Source organism: Elephas maximus, chromosome 1, assembly GCF_024166365.1.
Source record: "Elephas maximus indicus isolate mEleMax1 chromosome 1, mEleMax1 primary haplotype, whole genome shotgun sequence".
Lineage (NCBI taxonomy): Eukaryota > Metazoa > Chordata > Mammalia > Proboscidea > Elephantidae > Elephas > Elephas maximus.
In genome coordinates this window covers 192,486,059-192,504,716 of record NC_064819.1, presented here as the reverse complement: position 1 = coordinate 192,504,716, position 18,658 = coordinate 192,486,059, and the positions used below count along the sequence as shown (strand labels likewise).

The 18,658-nt window shown below is 38.4% G+C and overlaps 1 protein-coding gene across 2 annotated transcripts in view; it reads right to left on the bottom strand.

Moving 5' to 3' along the window:
- Positions 1–222: 222 nt before the first annotated feature.
- Positions 223–18,658, bottom strand: part of NKAIN2 (sodium/potassium transporting ATPase interacting 2) — a 1,431,299-nt gene continuing 1,412,863 nt past the window's right edge. For both annotated transcript variants that reach the window (XM_049900233.1, XM_049900224.1), the window contains exons 6-7: positions 11,996–12,077; positions 223–997 (exon numbers count right to left, since the gene is read on the bottom strand). In XM_049900233.1, coding sequence (XP_049756190.1) covers positions 988–997; positions 11,996–12,077 — 92 coding nt within the window. In that variant the 3' untranslated portion in view covers positions 223–987. The remainder of the gene's footprint in view (positions 998–11,995; positions 12,078–18,658) is intronic.

Sequence of the window (18,658 nt, the reverse complement as noted above, 5' to 3'; positions counted from 1 at the left end):
CAGCTGATAGAAATCCACAACTGTTTCTGTGTTAGTAAAAGACATATTCGTAGATACTTATAAAAGCACCTAGAGTGCAATAAATAAAATCAATGAGTTAAGCCATTTCTGCTTTCTGCTTCCAGGAGATTAATGAGCTTAGTAAAAAGATCAGTAAATTTTACCTTGTCCTACTGAACCTCACCAGAAGACCATATTTAAGAATTATAAAGATGACAATTATTATTATTGTTGTTGTTGTTATTGTTAATTGTCTCTTTTTGGCCACCATGGAGGCTCAATGGTAAAGCACTTTGCTGACAACTGGCAGTTTTCTTACACAAACACACTGGAGCTGCTGCAGGCTTGGTCCTTGACGTGAAACACACAGGCTCAAACTCATTCAGAATTAACAGCAGTGTGTGAGCCTCAAGGAAGTGACTTGGGGATGTCTGCACTGAGATTCTCAGGCACACAACTTAGGTGGGTTAAGGCAAGTATGTACGGTACAGCCTTTTGGGCAAACAACCTGCCATTTCGGACCTTGGTTACAAGGTCATCACGGCATGTTTTGTGTGTTTTTGCAATTACATTGCCTAAGTAGCTGTGGTGCTATCAAGGTGTATGGAGTGCAGGACTTTCAAAATTAATTTGCCCTGGATGACTTCGTAGCTCACAGAGATTGGTGGGCTGCAGAAGAGTTAGTCATGGCCAGCAGAGGGCACCAACACGGTTCCTTTTGAACTTTCCAAAGGCCTGAGAGAAAGAAGCCTGTTTTCAGGAAATCCAAGATGGGAGTGTCCTGTGTATCTTTCAGTTAGAAAGAGGAGGCCAAGTGGAATTGTGTGTACTCGTGTATGTGTGTGCGTGTGTAACCTTTTTGTTTGCTTTGTTAATATGTATATGTATTTAAATTCAGTTGCTTCTTGCTCTTTATAAAACGCAGGAGGCCACTGCGAAACAAGTTTCTTGAAAGGTCCATGAGCTGACATTTTGAAGTCATCTTGATTATTTTGACCTACAAGAGAGATTAAAAAACACACATAAATTTTTAATGAAGAGGGAGAGTAATGGGTACCTGTTGCTCAGCACCTTTTCTCATCTCTCCAAGCAAAAAAAAAAAAGTCAAAACTGTGTTTTAAATAAATAGTTTTGTTTTTTCCTCAGTGAAACACCATGGATAGAAAAGCCACTTATGATAATTTAAAATCTATTTCTGGAGACAAATGAAATGGATATGTATTGCTCTACAATCAGGCTGTCAAAAAGAATGTGATGTTTTCAAATGTTTTCTAATATTCCATAGGATATTGTCACCGTTTATACTACACGGAGCCAAAACGTATCTGGGCTTGCTATAGCAGAGAGGTCAGTGGTAGTCAAAGCTGCCAATTTGCTAGAAAATTAACCTGCGGAGATGTTTTTGTTCAGGAGCTTCAAAGCTGTCTGTTTTGAAGAGACTTACCAAATTGTAAGAAAAAAAAAAAAAAAAAAATCTTTCCTTTTTAGATGGATTATAAATAATCCAAAGAATTATAGACTAAGAACACTTACCCCACCTTAACCAAAAAAGAGTACTGTCTATTCATCGACTAAAGGACCTGAAAACTGTCTGTGGATTCAAATCAGTTAAGGCAGTGTTTTCAGAGCTTTGCCCAGGATTTCTGCAACAGAACGTTTGTTTGCTATGACAGAAGCCCCACAGCTAAAACTGCACATTGCTTTCAAGCACTCACTTTCCTTCTAAGAAACAACTTTTATTTCCAGTTGCTATATAATATTGTTAGGTGCTTGAACACAGATCGGTCCATGATGTTAAATTACTTTTACTTTACAAGACTTACTTGTGGCCAATTGACAAGTAAAGGTACACCTTGAAGGATGGACATACGAGAAGTTTAGGTCTCTGCCTCCCAGCAGAGGATGAAGTTTATGTGTGAATCAGCTTTGGTTTTTCACAGATTTGAATAGACAGTGGCTCTCAAATGGTTTGTTTTGTGGATTACAAAGTTGAAAAAGCCCTTCATTTAACACTGCATAATGCGAAATCAAAAGAGAATTAAAGGAATGCAGAAAAAAGGCTGGGGGAGCTATGTATGGAAATATGGCAGCTAAGCTGGTGTGAAGAAGCACAAACAAGTAAATTAAAAATCAGGGAATATAAAACCAAATCAAACTCACAGTCCGTCTGAGAATTTGGGAAGAACACTGAACTAAAAAAAAAAATTTTTTTTTTTTTTAGAAAACTGGTTATTATCCAGGCTGCACCACTAATAAGTTGTATGACATTTGTTTTCCTTTTATTGGTTCAGTTTCCTCATCTGTAAAATAAAACCTTAGTGTTTTAGTGTATGAAGTCCCCTATGGGATACTTTGGAAACCCTCTTGGCATAGTGGTTAAGGGTTACAGCTGCTAACCAAAAGGTTGGCAGTTGGAATCTACCAGGTGCTCCTTGGAAACACTATGGAGCAGTTCTACTCTATCTTGTAGGGTCGCTATGAGTCGGAATCGACTTGATGGCAATAGGTTTGGGTTTTTTTTTTTTAATGTGATATTTTACAGAAGGGATGGTGTTGGTATTTTGACTAGTAATTTGCTATATATCTGAAGTATTTTTAACTTCCTAAATGCTTGAATCCCATTAAACATTTAACTTGCTTCATTAGAAACGAGACTTAAAATATAATTTTAGCATTCCCAAGAACTAAAAAGGAAAACAATATTTTTATTATTTTGGTTGGCATTTAAAGTATTCCACTTAATAAAATTATGGGAAGTTTTGCTCAGAATTTAATACTAGGCAAAGATATCTTTGTACAGTCCTCTTTTCAAAGATTACGCTAGAATGATAAATGCTCATTTGAAACAAAATGCTCAATTATGTATAATTAGCATTCTCATGTTGTTATTATCATAGCTGATTCCTAGATGAGTAGTGATATTTAATTTATTATAGCTTGATCATATTGACCAACACAGGAAATGCTAAGTGATATGTTATATGTAGGAAACCCTGGTGGCGTAGTGGTTAAGTGCTACAGCTGCTAACCAAAGGGTCTGCAGTTCGAATCCACCAGGCGCTCCCTGGAAACTCTGTGGGGCACTTCTACTCTGTCCTGTAGGCTTGCTATGAGTCGGAATCGACTCAACGGCACTGGGTTGTTTTTTTGTTATGTTATGTGTTGTTAGGTGCTGTTGAGTCGGTTCTGACTCCTAGCGACCCTATGTACAACAGAATGAAACACTGCCCAGTCCTGCGCCATCTTCATGATTGTTGCTATGTTTGAGCCCATGTTACAGCCGCTGTGCCAATCCATCCTATCGATGGTCTTCCTCATTTTCACTGACCCTCTACCTCATGCTGTCCTCCAGGGACTGGTCCCTCCTGATAACATGTCTAAATTATGTGATATGAAGTCTCACCATCCTGTGGTCTTTGCCAACACCACAATTCAAAGGCATCAACTCTTCTTAGGTCTTCTTTATTCATTGTCCAGCTTTTGCACGCATATGACGTGATTGAAAATACCATGGCCTGGGTCAGGCACACCTTAGTCTTCAGGGTGACATCCTTGCTCTTCAACAGTTTGAAGGGGTCCTTTGCAGCAGATTTGCCCAATGCAATGTGTCTTTTGATTTCTTGACTGCTGCTTCCATGGCTGTTGATTGTGGATCCAAGTAAAATGAAATCCTTGACAACTTCAATCTTTTCTCCATTTATCATGATGTTGCTCATTGGTCTAGTTGTGAGGATTTTTGTTTTCTTTATGTTGAGGTGTAATCCATAGAGAAGGCTGTGGTCTTTGATCTTCATTAGTAAGTGCTCTAAGTCCTCTTCATTTTCAGCAAGCAAGGTTGTGTCATCTGCATAACGCAGGTTGTTAATGAGTCTTCTTCCAATCCTGATGCCCTGTTCTTGTTCATACAGTCCGGCTTCTCATATTATTTGTTCAGCATACAGATTCAATAGGTATGGTGAAAGAATACAACCCTGACGCACACCTTTCCTGACTTTAAACCAATCAGTATCCCCTTGTTCTGTCAGAACAACTGCAACAACTGCCTCTTGATCTATGTAAAGGTTCCTCATGAGCACAATGAAGTGTTCTGGAATTCCCATTCTTCACAGTGTTATCCATAGTTTGTTATGATCCACACAGTCGAATGCCTTTGCATAGTCAATAAAACACAGGTAAACATCCTTCTGGTATTCTCTGCTTTCAGCCAGGATCCGTGTGACATCAGCAATGATATCCCTGTTTCTACGTCATCTTCTGAAATCCCCCTGAATTTCTGGCAGTTCTCTGTCAAATACTGCTGTAGCCGTTTTTGAATGATCTTCAGCAAAATTTTGCTTGCGTGTGATATTAATGATATTGTTCTATAATTTCCACATTCGGTTGGATCACCTTTCTTGGGAATAGGCATAAATATGGATCTCTTCCAGTCAGTTGGTCAGAAAGCTGTTTTCTATATTTCTTGGCATAGAAGAGTGAGCACCTCCAGCGCTGCATCTGTTTATTGAAATGTCTCAATTGATATTCCAACAATTCCTGAAGCCTTGTTTTTCGCCAATGCCTTCAGAGCAGCTTGGACTTCTTCCTTCAGTACTATCAGTTCCTGATCATATGCCACCTCTTGAAATGGTTGAATATTGACTAATTCTTTTTGGTATAATGACTCTGTGTATTCCTTCCATCTTCTTTTGATGCTTCCTGGGTAGTTTAATATTTTTCCCATGGAATCCTTCACTATTGCAACTCAAGGCTTGAATTTTTTCTTCAGTTCTTTCAGCTTGAACACCAAGCGTGTTCTTCCCTTTTGGTTTTTCATCTCCAACTCTTTGCACATGTCATTATAATACTTTGCTTGAGACGCCCTTTGAAATCTTCTGTTCAGTTCTTTTACTTCCTCAATTCTTCTTTTTGCTTTTGCTGCTTGATGCTCAAGAGTAAGTTTCAGAGTCTCCTCTGACATCCGTCTTGGTCTTTTCTTTCTTTCTTTCTTGCCTTTTCAGTGACCTCTTGCTTTCTTCATGGATGATGTCCTTGATGTCATTCCACTACTCATCTGGTCTTCGGTCACTAGTGTTCAATGCATCAAATCTGTTCTTGAGATGGTCTCTAAATTTAGGTGGGATGTACTCAAGGTCATATTTTGGCTCTCGTGGACTTGCTCTGATTTTCTTCAGTTTCACCTTGAACTTGCATATGAGCAATTGACGGTCTGTTCTACAGTTGGCCCCTGTCCTTGTTCTGACTGATGATATTGAGCTTTCCCATCATCTCTTTCCACAGATGTAGTCAATTTGATTTCTGTGTGTTTCATCTGGCGAGGTCCATGTGTATATAAAAAAAAGTTTTTTTTTTTATAGTTGCTGTTTATGTTGGTGCAAGAAGGTATTTGCAATGAAGAAGTCGTTGGTCTTGCAAAATTCTATCATTTGATCTCCGGCATTGTTTCTATCACCAAGGCCATATTTTCCAACTACTGATCCTTCTTTGTTTTCAACTTTTACATTCCTATCACCAGTAATTATCAATGCATCTTGATTGCATGTTCGATCAATTTCAGACTGCAGCAGCTGGTAAAAATCTTCTATTTTTTAACCTTTGGCCCTAGTGGTTGGTGCATAAATTTGAATAATAGTCGTATTAACTGATCTTCCTTGTAGGCGTATGGATATTATCCTATCACTGATGGCGTTGTACTTCAGGATAGATCTTGAAACATTCTTTTTGACAATGAATGCAACACCATTCCTCTTCGAGTTGTCATTCCCAGCATAGTAGACTGTATGATTGTCCAATTCAAAATGGCCAATACCAGTCCATTTCAGCTCCCTAATGCCTAGGATATCGATGTTTATGTGTTCCATTTCATTTTTGACGATTTCCAATTTTCCTAGATTCATACTTTGTACATTCCAGGTTCCGATTATTAGTGGATGTTTGCAGCTGTTTCTTCTCATTTTGAGTTGTGCCACATCAGCAAATGAAGGTCCCGAAAGCTTTACTCCATTGACGTCATTAAGGTCACCTCTTCTTTGAGGAGGCAGCTCTTCCCCAGTCATCTTTTGAGTTCCTTCCAACCTGGGGGCTCATCTTCCAGCACTATATCAGACAATGTTCTGCTGCTATTCATAAGGTTTTCATTGGCTAAGTAGACTTCCGGGTCCTTCTTCCTAGTCTGTCTTAGTCTGGAAGCTCAGTTGAAACCTGTCCTCCTTGGGTGACCCTGCTGGTATCTGAATACCGGTGGCACAGCTTCCAGCTTCACAGCAACACACAAGCCCCCACAGTACGACAAACTGACAGACACGTGGGGGTCATCTGCACATCACAGGTTATGAATGAGTCTTCCTTCAATCTTGATGCATAATTCTTCTTCATATAGTCCAGCCTCTCGGATTATTTGCTTAGCGTACAGATTGAATAAATATGGTGAAAAGATGCAATGCTGACCCACATCTTTCCTGATTTTAAGCCATGCATTATCCCCTTGTCCTTTTTGAAATACTGCCTCTTGGTCTATGTACAGGTCCTGTATGAGTACCTTAAGTGTTCTGGAATTCTCATTCTTCTCAATGTTATCCATGAATTGTTATGACCCACACAGTTGAATGTCTTGGCATAGTCCATAGAATACATGCAAATATCTTTCTGATATTCTCTGCTTTCAGCCAGGATTCATTTGACATCAGCAGTAATATTCCTGATTCTACGTCCTCTTCTGAATCTGGCTTGAATTTCTGGCAGTCCCTGTCTATGTACTGCTGCAAATGTTTTTGAATTATCTTCAACAAAATTTTACATGTGTGTGATATTAATGATATTGTTCAATAATTTCTACATTCTTTTGGGTCATCTTTCTTTGGAATGGGCACAAATATGGACCTCTTCCAGTCAGTTGACCTGGTAGCTGCTTCCAAATTTCTTGGCAGAGGTGGGTAAGTGCCCCCAGTGCTGCATCTGTTTGTTGAAACATTTCAATTTGTGTTCCATCAACTCCTGGATCTTTGTTTTTCACCAATGCCTTCAGTGCAGCTTGGACATCTTGCTTCAGTACCATTTGTTTGTGAGCATATGAAATGTTTGAGCATTGATCAATTCTTTTTGATACAGTGAATCTGTGTATTCCATCTTCTTTTGATGCTTCCTGCGTTGTTCAGTTTTTTTGCTAGTAGAATCCTTCAAAATTTCAACTTGAGGCTTGAATTTTTTCTTCAGGTCTTTCAGCCAAGTGTGTTCTTCTCTTTTGATTTTCTAACTCCAGGTCTTGGCACATTTCATTATAATACTTTACTTTGTCTTCTTGAGCTGCCCTTTGAAATTTTCTGTTCATATCTTTTACTTCATTATTTCTTCCATTTGCTTTTGCTACTCTATGTTCAAGAGCAAGTTTCAGAGTCTCTTCTGACATCCATTTTGATCTTTTCTTTGTTTCCTGTCTTTTTGATGACCTTTTGCTTTCTTCATGTATGATGTCCTTGACATCATTCTACAACTCATCTGGTCTTTGGTCATTAGTGTTCAATGTGTCAAATCTTGTTATGGATTAAATTGTGTCACCCCAAAATATCTGTCAACTTGGGTAGGCCATGATTCCCAGTATTGTGTGATTGTTCACCATTTTGTCATCTAATGTGATTTTCCTATGTGTTGTAAATCCTACCTCTATGATGTTAATGGGGTGGGATTAGCGGCAGTTATGTTAACGAGGTAGGATTCAATCTACAAGATTAAGTAGAGTCTTAAACCAATCTCTTGAGATATAAAAGAGAAGTGAGAAGAGAAGCATGTAGACCTCATATTTCCAAGAAACAAGAGCCAGAAGAATAGCATGTCCTTTGGAACTGGAGTCCCTGTGCTGAGAATCTCCTTGACTGAAAGATTGATGACAAGGACCTTCCCCCAGAGTCGACAGACAGAGAAAACCTTCTCCTGGAGCTGGCACCGTAGACTCAGATTTCTAGTCTCCTAAGCTGTGAGAGAATAAATTTCTCTTTGTTAAAACCATCAACTTGTGATATTTCTGTTATAACAACACTAGATAACTAAGACAAGTCTATTCTTGAGATGGTCTCCAAATTCAAGTGGGATATACTCAAGATAGTATATTGGCTCTAATTTCTTTCAGCTTCAACTTCAACTTGCATATGAGCAATTGATGTTCTTCCACAGTTGGCCTCTGGCCTTGTTCTGACTAATCATATTGAGCTTCTCTATCATCTCTTTTCACGTATGTCGTTGATTTGATTCCTGTGTATTCCATCTGGAGAGGTCCACATGTATAGCTTATGTTGTTGAAAAAAGATATTTGCAATGAAGAAGTCATTGGTCTTGAAAATTCTATCATGTGATTTCTGGTGTCGTCTCTATCACCAAGGCCATATTTTCCAACTACTGATCCTTCTTTGTTTCCAGCTTTCACATTCCAATCACTAGTAACTATTAATGCATCTTGACTGCATATTTGATCAATTTCAGACTTAAGAAGTTGGTAAAAATCCTCAATTTCCTCATGTCTGGCATTAGTGGTTGGTGCATAAATTTAAATAATACTCATATTGACTGGTAGTCCTTGTAGGCTTATGAGTATAATCCTGTACCTGACAGAATTGTACTTCAGGATAGATAGTAAATGTTCTTTTTGATGTTGAATGTGATGCCATTCCTCTTCAATTTGTCATTCTCTACATAGTAGACCACGTGATTGTCCAATTCCAATTGGCCAATACCAGCCCATTTAAGCTCACTAATTTTTTTTTTTTAATGCCTAGGATATCAATATTTATGTGTTCCATTTCATTTTTGATGATTTCCAGTTTTCCTAGATTCATACTTTGTATATTCCACATTCCGATTATTAATAGACATTTTTGTATTTTGAGTTGTGCCACAGCAGCAAACAAAAGTCCCAAAAGCTTGACTCCATTCGTATCATTAATTTCGACTCTAATTTGTGGAGGCAGCTCTTCCCCAGTCATACTTTGTGTGCCTTTCAACCTGAAGGGCTCACCTTTCAACACTATATCATAAAATATCCCACTGCTATTCACAAGGTTTTCACTGGCCAATTTTTTGAGAAGTAGACCTCCAGGTCCTTCTTCCTAGTCTTTCTTAGTCTGGAAGGTCCACTGAAATCTGTCCATCATGGGTGACCCTGCTGATATTTGAAATACCAGTGGCTTGGCTTGCAGCATCATAGCAACACATAAGCCACTACAGAATGACAAACTGATGATGTGTGGTTGATATGTTATAAACCCAGTGCCATCGAGTTGATTCCAACTCATAGCGACCCTATAGGAAAGATGATATGTTATATAGGAATGTATATTGTAAGAAACGAGCAATTGCAAACCTTGTAGACGTTCTGTTCTACTCTGGAGCTCAAATGTATTGTTACATGCTATTTAAATTGATATTATTTGTGATATACTGCTTAGAGAGAGAAGAATCCTTTGGGAACGACATATAGTACACCTACGCCTCATTTATCAGCTATCTTGTTACCCGACATTTTGCAGTTAAGACAATAGTAAAAAATATACTATCTGACTATTTTGTATATTAATGATGCACGTCTGGCAGTAAACTTTTCGTGACTAGAGGAAGATATACTGTCGACCTTCATTCTCCTCCTTTTGGGTCCAAAGGGCATATTTGTTCTACATAATAGTTTTCTGATCTGATGTGGTCGTCCTCCATTTTTGTATAATTCTGGTTTTTGCATAATGACCTGGTCTTTGGAGCCTAACCAGGTCGATTAAGTGAGGAGTGGAAGTATATGTTGATTTCTAATTTGCAAAAATCTTTTCAGGAGTAATGTTGAAATAAGCCTTATTCCTAATAATGTTATGTTCATTAAGCCCTTACTATGTGACAGGCACTATGTTTTACATGCATTGTTTCATATAATTTCAGAAAGATTACATGAAGTAAGTATATTATCATCTCTATTTTGCAGGTGGGGAAATTTAGGCTTGGTGAGATTAAATAAAGTTATATGCCCAAGGTTATACAAAATTTAATCTTAGGCAGTCTTTCTTAAATAAGTAATCTTATTGAATAAGTACTCCTCCTGCTTTGCCTTTATTTTTAACAAAACCCTTTACATAAGACTACACTACAATAGTGAGAGGAGTGGTAAAGAATTTAATGGACTTATCATCCAATTTTTTTGTTTTAGCTATCAAATCTTCCTGGGAAAATAGGCAGAGCTAAGGTATAAATAATAAACAACAGTAATAATTGGCAAAAGAAAAAGGAAAGAAATATCAGAGAAAAAAGGGATTAAGAAATGTTTCATAAAGAAAGTATCTTTTAAGATAGAATTTGAAAAATATCAGGGTTTCAGAATGTAGAATTTGGAAAAAGGTTACGTTTGGTGCCGAGAGAACTGCAGAATTGGGAAAACACAGGTCATATTTGCAGAAAGGCCCAGGCTGTAGTCTGACTGGAAGGAAAAAAAAAGGCTAAAATGGCTAGGGAAGATACCAGACTATTTATGCCCCAATAGATTATAATCTCCAGGAGGGCAGGGATCAGTTCTTACTCATCATTACATTTTCCCAGTGTCTCCCCACATGATCTGCATATAGTTGGGACACAAAAGTTATTACAGTTTCAAGAACAGAAATAAAATTTCAACAGAACATTGGGGCCAGATCAGAGTACACTTGGAGGCTATGGGAAGGAGCTTGATACTCACTGGGTAATAGAGTCATTGGTAGTTTGGGGGCAGGGAGTGAAATCACCAGAGTAGTACTTTAGGAAGATTAACTTAGCAGCTAAATAGAGGATGGTAATAGGGATTTTGAATTACGAAAAGGAATGGAGAACTTAAGGTAAAAGGTAATGAATGCTCAAATTATGGCAGTGGCCATGGGGCAGTAAAAGAGGAGATGTGTGCTGTACTGTTTATAGAAGGAATGCTTTGAATGACATATAGTAGGCTGGTTTATGAATTGATAACATCTTTTTTATGTGTGGTGTTAGCAAATGCTTTCATAGAACTGCAAGGGACACAAGGAAAAATGTAGACATGATGCATATATCATTCTTTTGTTAAAGGGAAGCTTAAGAGGAGGGTATCTAAAGATTAATCTCTTTGGAGGAGAAATACTCCAAAAATCCATTTATTACCCTACACACTAAAGATATTAAAAGGTAAAATGATTCGATGGTGGAGGACAACGACAACAAACACATATCTTCAAAGTGAGAAGTTCACATTTTAAAATGAATTGGAATCTTACTTTCTATTTTGATCTTCGCTTGCAATTCAGCATATCACTTGATGCTGATATATAGAATTTGTTATCAGTTGTTATCCAAGGGAATTTGCCTAAACACAGATATAAAAATCAGGCTCTGATTGTATGTCTGCTCTCCTGAGTGCTAGAGTTAAGGGTCTGATAAGCTTCAATGTTAATGTTCTGGTTTCATTTCACTTTTCACATCAGAAAAATGATAGAGAAAGAGGGTTGTTCAGTTTTTGATTTTTTGAACATTATATATATAATTGGATTGATCCTATCATTTATCATTCAAAGCAGAGTACTTTTGAGAGTAGAAGGGAGTGCTGGTAAGAATTACATCAAGATAATAGATGTCAACGGGGACTTCTCTGGGCAAACCAGAACATATGGTTTATATATAGTTACATATAACTATCTACAACATTTCAATTATTTTCAGAATATAAAATCTGGGGTAATTCAAAGAAGTGGTATCATTGTATATAATATCGGATTTTGAGCCAAGACTAAAGATAACTTTAGAGATGGCATTTCTGATAATTCAGATTTTAAGACAAAAACATTATAAAGAAAATGTCATTAGAATTATCCCAGTCAAAGCAATAATTATTGAAGAGAAAACACTGGAAATATATAATTGAAGGAAATCTTTTAAAGACAGCTGCATGCCATTGATTTGGGGCCACAATAACTTTCACTTGATCACCTTTTAGCACCCCAGAAGAGTATCTTCAATGTCAAGTACTTACATGTACATAGGCTGTAGCTGTAAATGAGATGTCTTCTGAGGTCCTTGATAGCCATAAGAGTCAAAGCCACCTATGAAATCAACTGAAAAGGGACAATTGTCATTAGTTAATTTTTCAGAAGAGATAAGCATTAATGATCAAGGTCCCACACAGATTATTAATACGAACTTTTTGTTAATCTATTAAAAGTGACTAATTGTGGAGAGAGAAAAAAAGAGGATTGCTTCAGGGAATGATTTTATTTTTTCTCAACCGTGTGACTTAATTATTGTTTTACAAGAATCTAGTCACTTGGGAGAAAAAAAAATGCACTCCTCTCAAGAGTAATAAAATTTACTTGCACATTAAAGATGCTATATGCCTTTTTGGTTGGCATAGAGTCTTTCTGCAACATATTACAAATGTTATAGCATAAAAGTAATGATCATTCAAGTGCACGTACTTATAAGCAACTACAACACTAGCAATAATATTGTAAAATATGATTGTCAAGTACAAGGTGCTATGGTGGAGCTTATGTAAATTAACTCAACATGACTGTCCCTACCATCCTGTGGTTTATCTGAAACAGATAATCAGAGGTAAACATATGGAGCAAAGCCCAAACAAACATTCAAATGTGATACAAAAAAAAAAAAAAAACCCAAACCTGTTGCATTCAAGTCAGTTATGACTCATGGTGACCCCACATATTTCAGAGAACTTTCACAGGGTTTTTGATATTTGAGATACAACAAGAGTTACTGTGGCAGATTACATTTTCCAAAGATTGCTGCAACAGCATCTCCTATTCCACATATTCTTATAATGTGACCTTGACACTCCTCTCGTGAGTTGGTTTGGGTCTACAGTCCTTCCAGTTGAACCTGAGTGGAACTTTGTGGCAGTTTTGACCAAGAACATACGATATAAATGACACTGAGTGAATTCCAAATGTAGATTACAAAATACCATGCACTTCCCCCTTGCTCTCTTGGGATTCTCTTTTGGATCACAGCCAGTATGCTGTGAAGAAATCCAAAATAGCCCACGTGGAGAGAACACGTAGAGAACTCATGTGTAGGTGTTTTGATCAACACCAGCTGAGGTCCCAGATGATACCTAGACCTGTGAGAGAAAATGCCTCCGGATGAGTCCGATTTCCAGCTGTTGACTAATTCCAGTCAGAGTTTTGCCAGGCAAGACCCTTGACATTGTTGTTAGGTCCCACTGAGTTGGTTTTGACGCATTGTGACCCTATGAAAAACAGAACAAAACACTGCCTGGTCCTGTGACATCCTCACGATCATGGTTATGTTTGAGCCTATTGTTGTAGCCACTGTGTCAATCTATCTTGTCAAGGGTCTTCCAAAAACAACCCACTGCCGTTAGTTGATTCTGATTCATAGTTGCCCTATAGGACATAGTAGAACGGCCCCATAGGGTTTCCAAGACAGTAAATCTTTACACAAGCGGACTGCCTTGTCTTTCTCCCATGGAGCAGCTGCTGTGTTCAAACCACTGGCCTTTTGAGTAGCAGCTGAGTGCTCTGACCACTGTGCAATCAGGGCTCCTTTGACATTAGGAACAGAGACAAATTATCTCCACTATGCTCTGTCTGAATTCCTACCCAGAGAATCCATAAGCATAATGTAAATGGTTTTGAACCACTACATTTTGGCAACAATAGTAACTGGAACAATAAATACTAAGAGTACTATGGAAAAAAAATCTTTTTTTGTCCATTTGTTTTGTTTTCATTCACAGGTATAGAGGTTGTGTGGTGGAAATAAAAGAAACAAAGGAACAAAATGCTGAGAAGATACATGATGGGAAGGAGATAGAATGGCGAACAGATTCTGAATTAGGATGCTCTTCGACTCGATGGCACTGGGTTTTGGTTTTTTATGATGTCTTTAGTCAGAATGGACTCAATGGCAACAGGTTTGGTTTTCGCTTTTAGGATGCCCCTGGAAACCCTGGTGGTGTAGTGGTGAAGAGCTATGGCTGCTAACCAAAAGGTCAGCAGTTTGGATCCATCAGGTGCTCCTTGGAAACCCTTATGGGGCACTTCTACCCTGTCCTATAGGGAAACAGTAAGTTGGAATCAACTCAATGGCAGTGGGTTTGATTTTTTTTTAGGATGCTTTTACTTATTCTAGCATCTTATTCTATTGACTTAGCTTTGCCTAGTTTTTGTTCTCTTTTTAATATCCTAGGGTGCTACAGGTTGAGTCCAGAGCAGAGTGCTGAAGTAACAGAAAGCCAACAGTGTCTGTGTGCTGAGTAAACCCTTTTCCCAGTCAGTATTTCTCTTCTTATCAAAAGTGGAATAACGTAATGAAAAGAACAGAGCCATTGGTGTTAGAAGGATCAACGTTCATAGACTGCTTGGAACACTTACCAGCTGTGTGATGTTAGGCAAATTACTTAGCATCTCTTCAAATTGGAATAATACTTATAGAATTGGTGTCAGATTAAATAAGATAAGAAATGCAGAGTCCTGGATGAGATACAGGATTTGGAAGAAGACGATTAAAAGCCCCTCAGAAAATTCAGGGTTTTCTTTGTAACCCTTCTAAATCATGTAGTACAGGATAAAGAGAGTGAGAAAACCCTTAATTTGGCACAACTATAGAACTGTATCAAGTATTTTATAGACGATAAAGTAAAAGAGAGTGAGCCTCTTTTGTCTCCTGAATGGACATATTGGTGCATTAGCTACTATACAGTGTACACACCCATTGCTGGTGAGTAGATTCAGACTCACAGCGACCCTATAGGACAGAGTAGAACTGCCCCATAGGGTTTCCAAGGAGTGCCTGGTGGATTAAAACTGCTGACCTTTTGGTTAGCAGCCGTAGCACTTAACCGCTATGCCACCAGGGTTTCCATAAATAGTACAAGGAGAACTATAAAATAATTGAATGGAGACTATATTCAAAGTTTGTAGTTTGAGAAATTTGTCTCAGACTGGGGACTCATCGCAGATAGTGCCTTAGTTCCCTTTCATTTGAGTGGGTTCTTGTTAGCAAAGACACTTAATTAAGAATTAGCTTCCCGAAAAGTATCAACAAGGTCAACGTGTTCTTCTTCTGTTGCTGTTCTAAGGCTCCCTTTCAGTGGAATGGTCCCCACCAATATGCCGGAGAACAGAGTGGGCCGGAGTAGATCAAACTCAGGGCAGCTCTAAGCAGTAAGGCCTCCTCTACTGAAACTGAAATTCAAACCAAGCCCAGGTTTATTAATGTTGTTGTCGATATTATTGTTATTAAACATTTCATTAGCTTATTTCCAAGTGATTGAGCTGAATGGCAGTAAAAATTGGATTGTAATTATGATGTAAAGTTTTGGAGTACACCAAGGGATGACTTAAAGAAACCAAGAAGAATCTTTAAGTTCAACTGATAGGATCAGGACCAAAAATGGGGAAAAATGCTGTAGTTAGGAGCCACATAGGCCTTTCCAGTACATGAGAATATGTCAGGAGGGACATGAGGGGTGTCCGAGGATTTGCCATGAAAGGAGCTTGAATTATCGGTGGCTTGCTCTTATTAGTCGTGGTCTGTGAGGTGTGTGGGTGTGTAGAGTTGGCTTAAAACTGTCCAATTGGGGAGGATAGCATTGAAGGTCTGAGGCTGCTTCAGATAGGCTTGGGGCATGGAGGAGGCTCCAACAGCACATGCCACAGAACCAAGATGAGAAAAGAAGAGGATCTGAAAGCAACCAGGATGAATTTTTACCATTTCACTCAGGAGAATGTACTCAAATTAAAATCAGAATCAAAGGACATATATTTTGTAGTTTATTTTATATGTATGCCTGTGTTCATAGCCAAGTGAACTGTGTATGGTTAATTTCCAAGTGCTTTCATTTTCAACAATTGTTTGGGTGTCTTCCTAAAGACTTGAAGGAGAGGAATAGGAATCAGACGGATCTAAACTACTACAGTTAAGATTACGGTGCTCAGAGTAGGTAGGCCTGACTCCTCGAACCTTTTACAGAATGTTGCTTTAACAATGTATGGAACTCTTTGTGTTGCCACGTGGAAAACTGGATGGAAAACAGAGGTAGAAGAAACTAGTTATCTCTCTCAAAAAAAGAGAAGTACTGAAGTTAATTTAAATTTTTAGAATACCCTTAATGTCACTTTGTCCTGTTTTCAGATTCTTTTATATAATCACATTTATTCAGGTTCTGAAGGGGCTACTGCATATTGCAAAACTTTTGTGAGCAATAAAAAACAAAAGAAGCACAGATGCTGTCAAGTCGATTTTTACTCATGGTGACCTCATGTGTGCAGAGTAGAACTGTGCTCCATAGGGTTTTCAAGGCTATGAACTTTAGGGAGATCACCAGGCCTTTCTTCCAAGGTGCCTCTGGGTGGGTTCAAACTGCCAACCTTTCAGTTAGTAGTCGAGTGCTTAACTGTTCTTGCCACTGAAGGACTCCTTGTGAGCAATAGGGGTCATGAAACATCTCACAGGTCCTTCTCCAAATAATTGTGATGGCAGCTAGATGTTTTCTCTCTGCTCATCTCTACATCATTTAGAAAACAGTGCTTTTTATCAATTGTAATCTTAATTCCTGGAAACAAGAATAATATAAATTTCTGGCCATTGCAAAACACTTAATAGTTCCTTAAGCTCTTGCAGGTTATATCTTTTATCTTCATGATAATACTATGAGGTGGGTAGGAATAATTATCTCACTTTTACAGATAAATGTAGATTTACTTGACTGCTTAAGGTCACACAATAGCTGAAGATGGGGATAGAAGTTAGATTTTTTTTTTCTTTCTAAGTATATTGGGGAAGTGATTTCTGCTTCCCACTCATGAGATTCCAGCAAATACCTGGAAGGTCTCCAAAGATGTTCCATTGCATTCTGGATTAAACCTGTTCGTTTTTTTTTTTATTGTTTTTTTTTTTTTTCATTTTCAGTTTTTGATTTCTTTCTTGGGCCCTCAATGGGTCCCAGATGCCTTCCTTGTTATTTATTTACTAGCATCTTTCACCCATTCTTTTTTAGAAAATTTAGTTTTTCATCTTCCTCCCATCTTCGGTCTAATACATTGGGAATGTGATGTGAACTGTAACTGATGCCGAAACTGCCTGTGCTGGGCTTGCCTGTGATCTTTACTAATGAGGTGCCTTGGTTTTCTGTACCGTATCTTTAAGAGGTGACAAAGTTTGGCTCATTTACTTTGTGCCTGATAACTTATGTAGGACACCATGTAAGGATTTAAGCAGTTCTTTCTAAAAATTTTCTTATATATATTCTTAGCCCCATCCTGTATGATTCTCATTACAGCGATGTTTTTCAAAGTAAAGAGAGATATTTCTTCATAAAAACTTGATATATTGTCTACATTATTCTGACATCAGAAAGCTTGAAAGATAGATGAATTACTGAAGGCCTAAGTTAGATTTAGGACAATGAGAAAGGAAAGATGTCAATGAGCACAAGATACGTGGAGAAAGATAGAAAATGTATGACATGGCAAGTTCTTAAACATGGGAAAAGGGAGGAAAAGGAAAGAGTCTACTTTACTCTTAGAAATTTGTTGGCTAGGAGAATCCTGCTGCCTTTTACAAAACAATAACAAAATGTCAGGGGGATTTGGTGCTTGGTTTCACTTTGGAAATGTATTACTTAAGTTATAACTGGCACACAGAAGTGGAACGCCCAGGAAGCACTTGGAAAAAGGGAAATATAACTCTGTAACTGGTGCAAGGTAAATTAGGAACCAAGTTCATGTGGTGCAATGGGTTTTCTTTATGTGGCCTTTCTGGCCCTAGGTTTGCAATTCTCCTAAACTGTTTGGACTGGCTGCAGCCTGCCAAGGGATTGGTCTGTTTGGTGTCTGCCTAAGTGGCTTGCAAGGATTGGTCGGTTTGCTATCTTCATAAGTGGCTTCCAAGGATTGGTTGGTTTGGTATCCAGAAGAAGCTGCTTACAATCCACCCAATATGATTGGTCCTGCTAGGAAAGCCACACCTTGAAATTAACAAGGAATTTTCCTGTATAAACAGCCTATCTCATAGAAGTGTTTTGGAGACCTCCTGGTTAATAAGAGGCTGGAGTAGAACTCCTCACTGGGACCTAAGGCTGACAGCCTCCTAGACCCAAATAAAAGAGTTGTAATATGGGGCAAAGGCTGTAACATTGAGATAATAACTCTGAAGACTGAGAGAAATAGCAGCAAGAGTACTGTTGTTTTTCCTGTTAGGTACCTTCAAGTTGGCTGTGACTCATAGCGACCCTATGTGCAACAGAAGGAAACCCTGCCCAGTCCTCACAATTGTTACTATGTTTGAGCCCACTGCTGCAACCACTGTGTCTGTCCATCTCATCAAGGGTCTTCCTCTTTTTCTCTGACCCTCTGCCTTACCAAGCATGATGTCCTTCTCAAGGGACTGGTCCTTCGTGATAACATGGCCAAAGTACATGAGATGAATCTCACCATCCTTGTTTGTAAGGAACATTCTGGCAGTACTTTTTCCAAGACAGATTTGTTTGTTCTTCTGGCTGTCCACGGTGTATTCAATATTCTTAGCCGACACCACAATTCAAAGGTATTAATTCTTCTTCGGTCTTCCTTATTCATTGTCCAGCTTCCACATGCGTAGGAGGAGATTGAAAATATGATGCCTTGGGTCAGACACATCAGTCCTCAAAGTG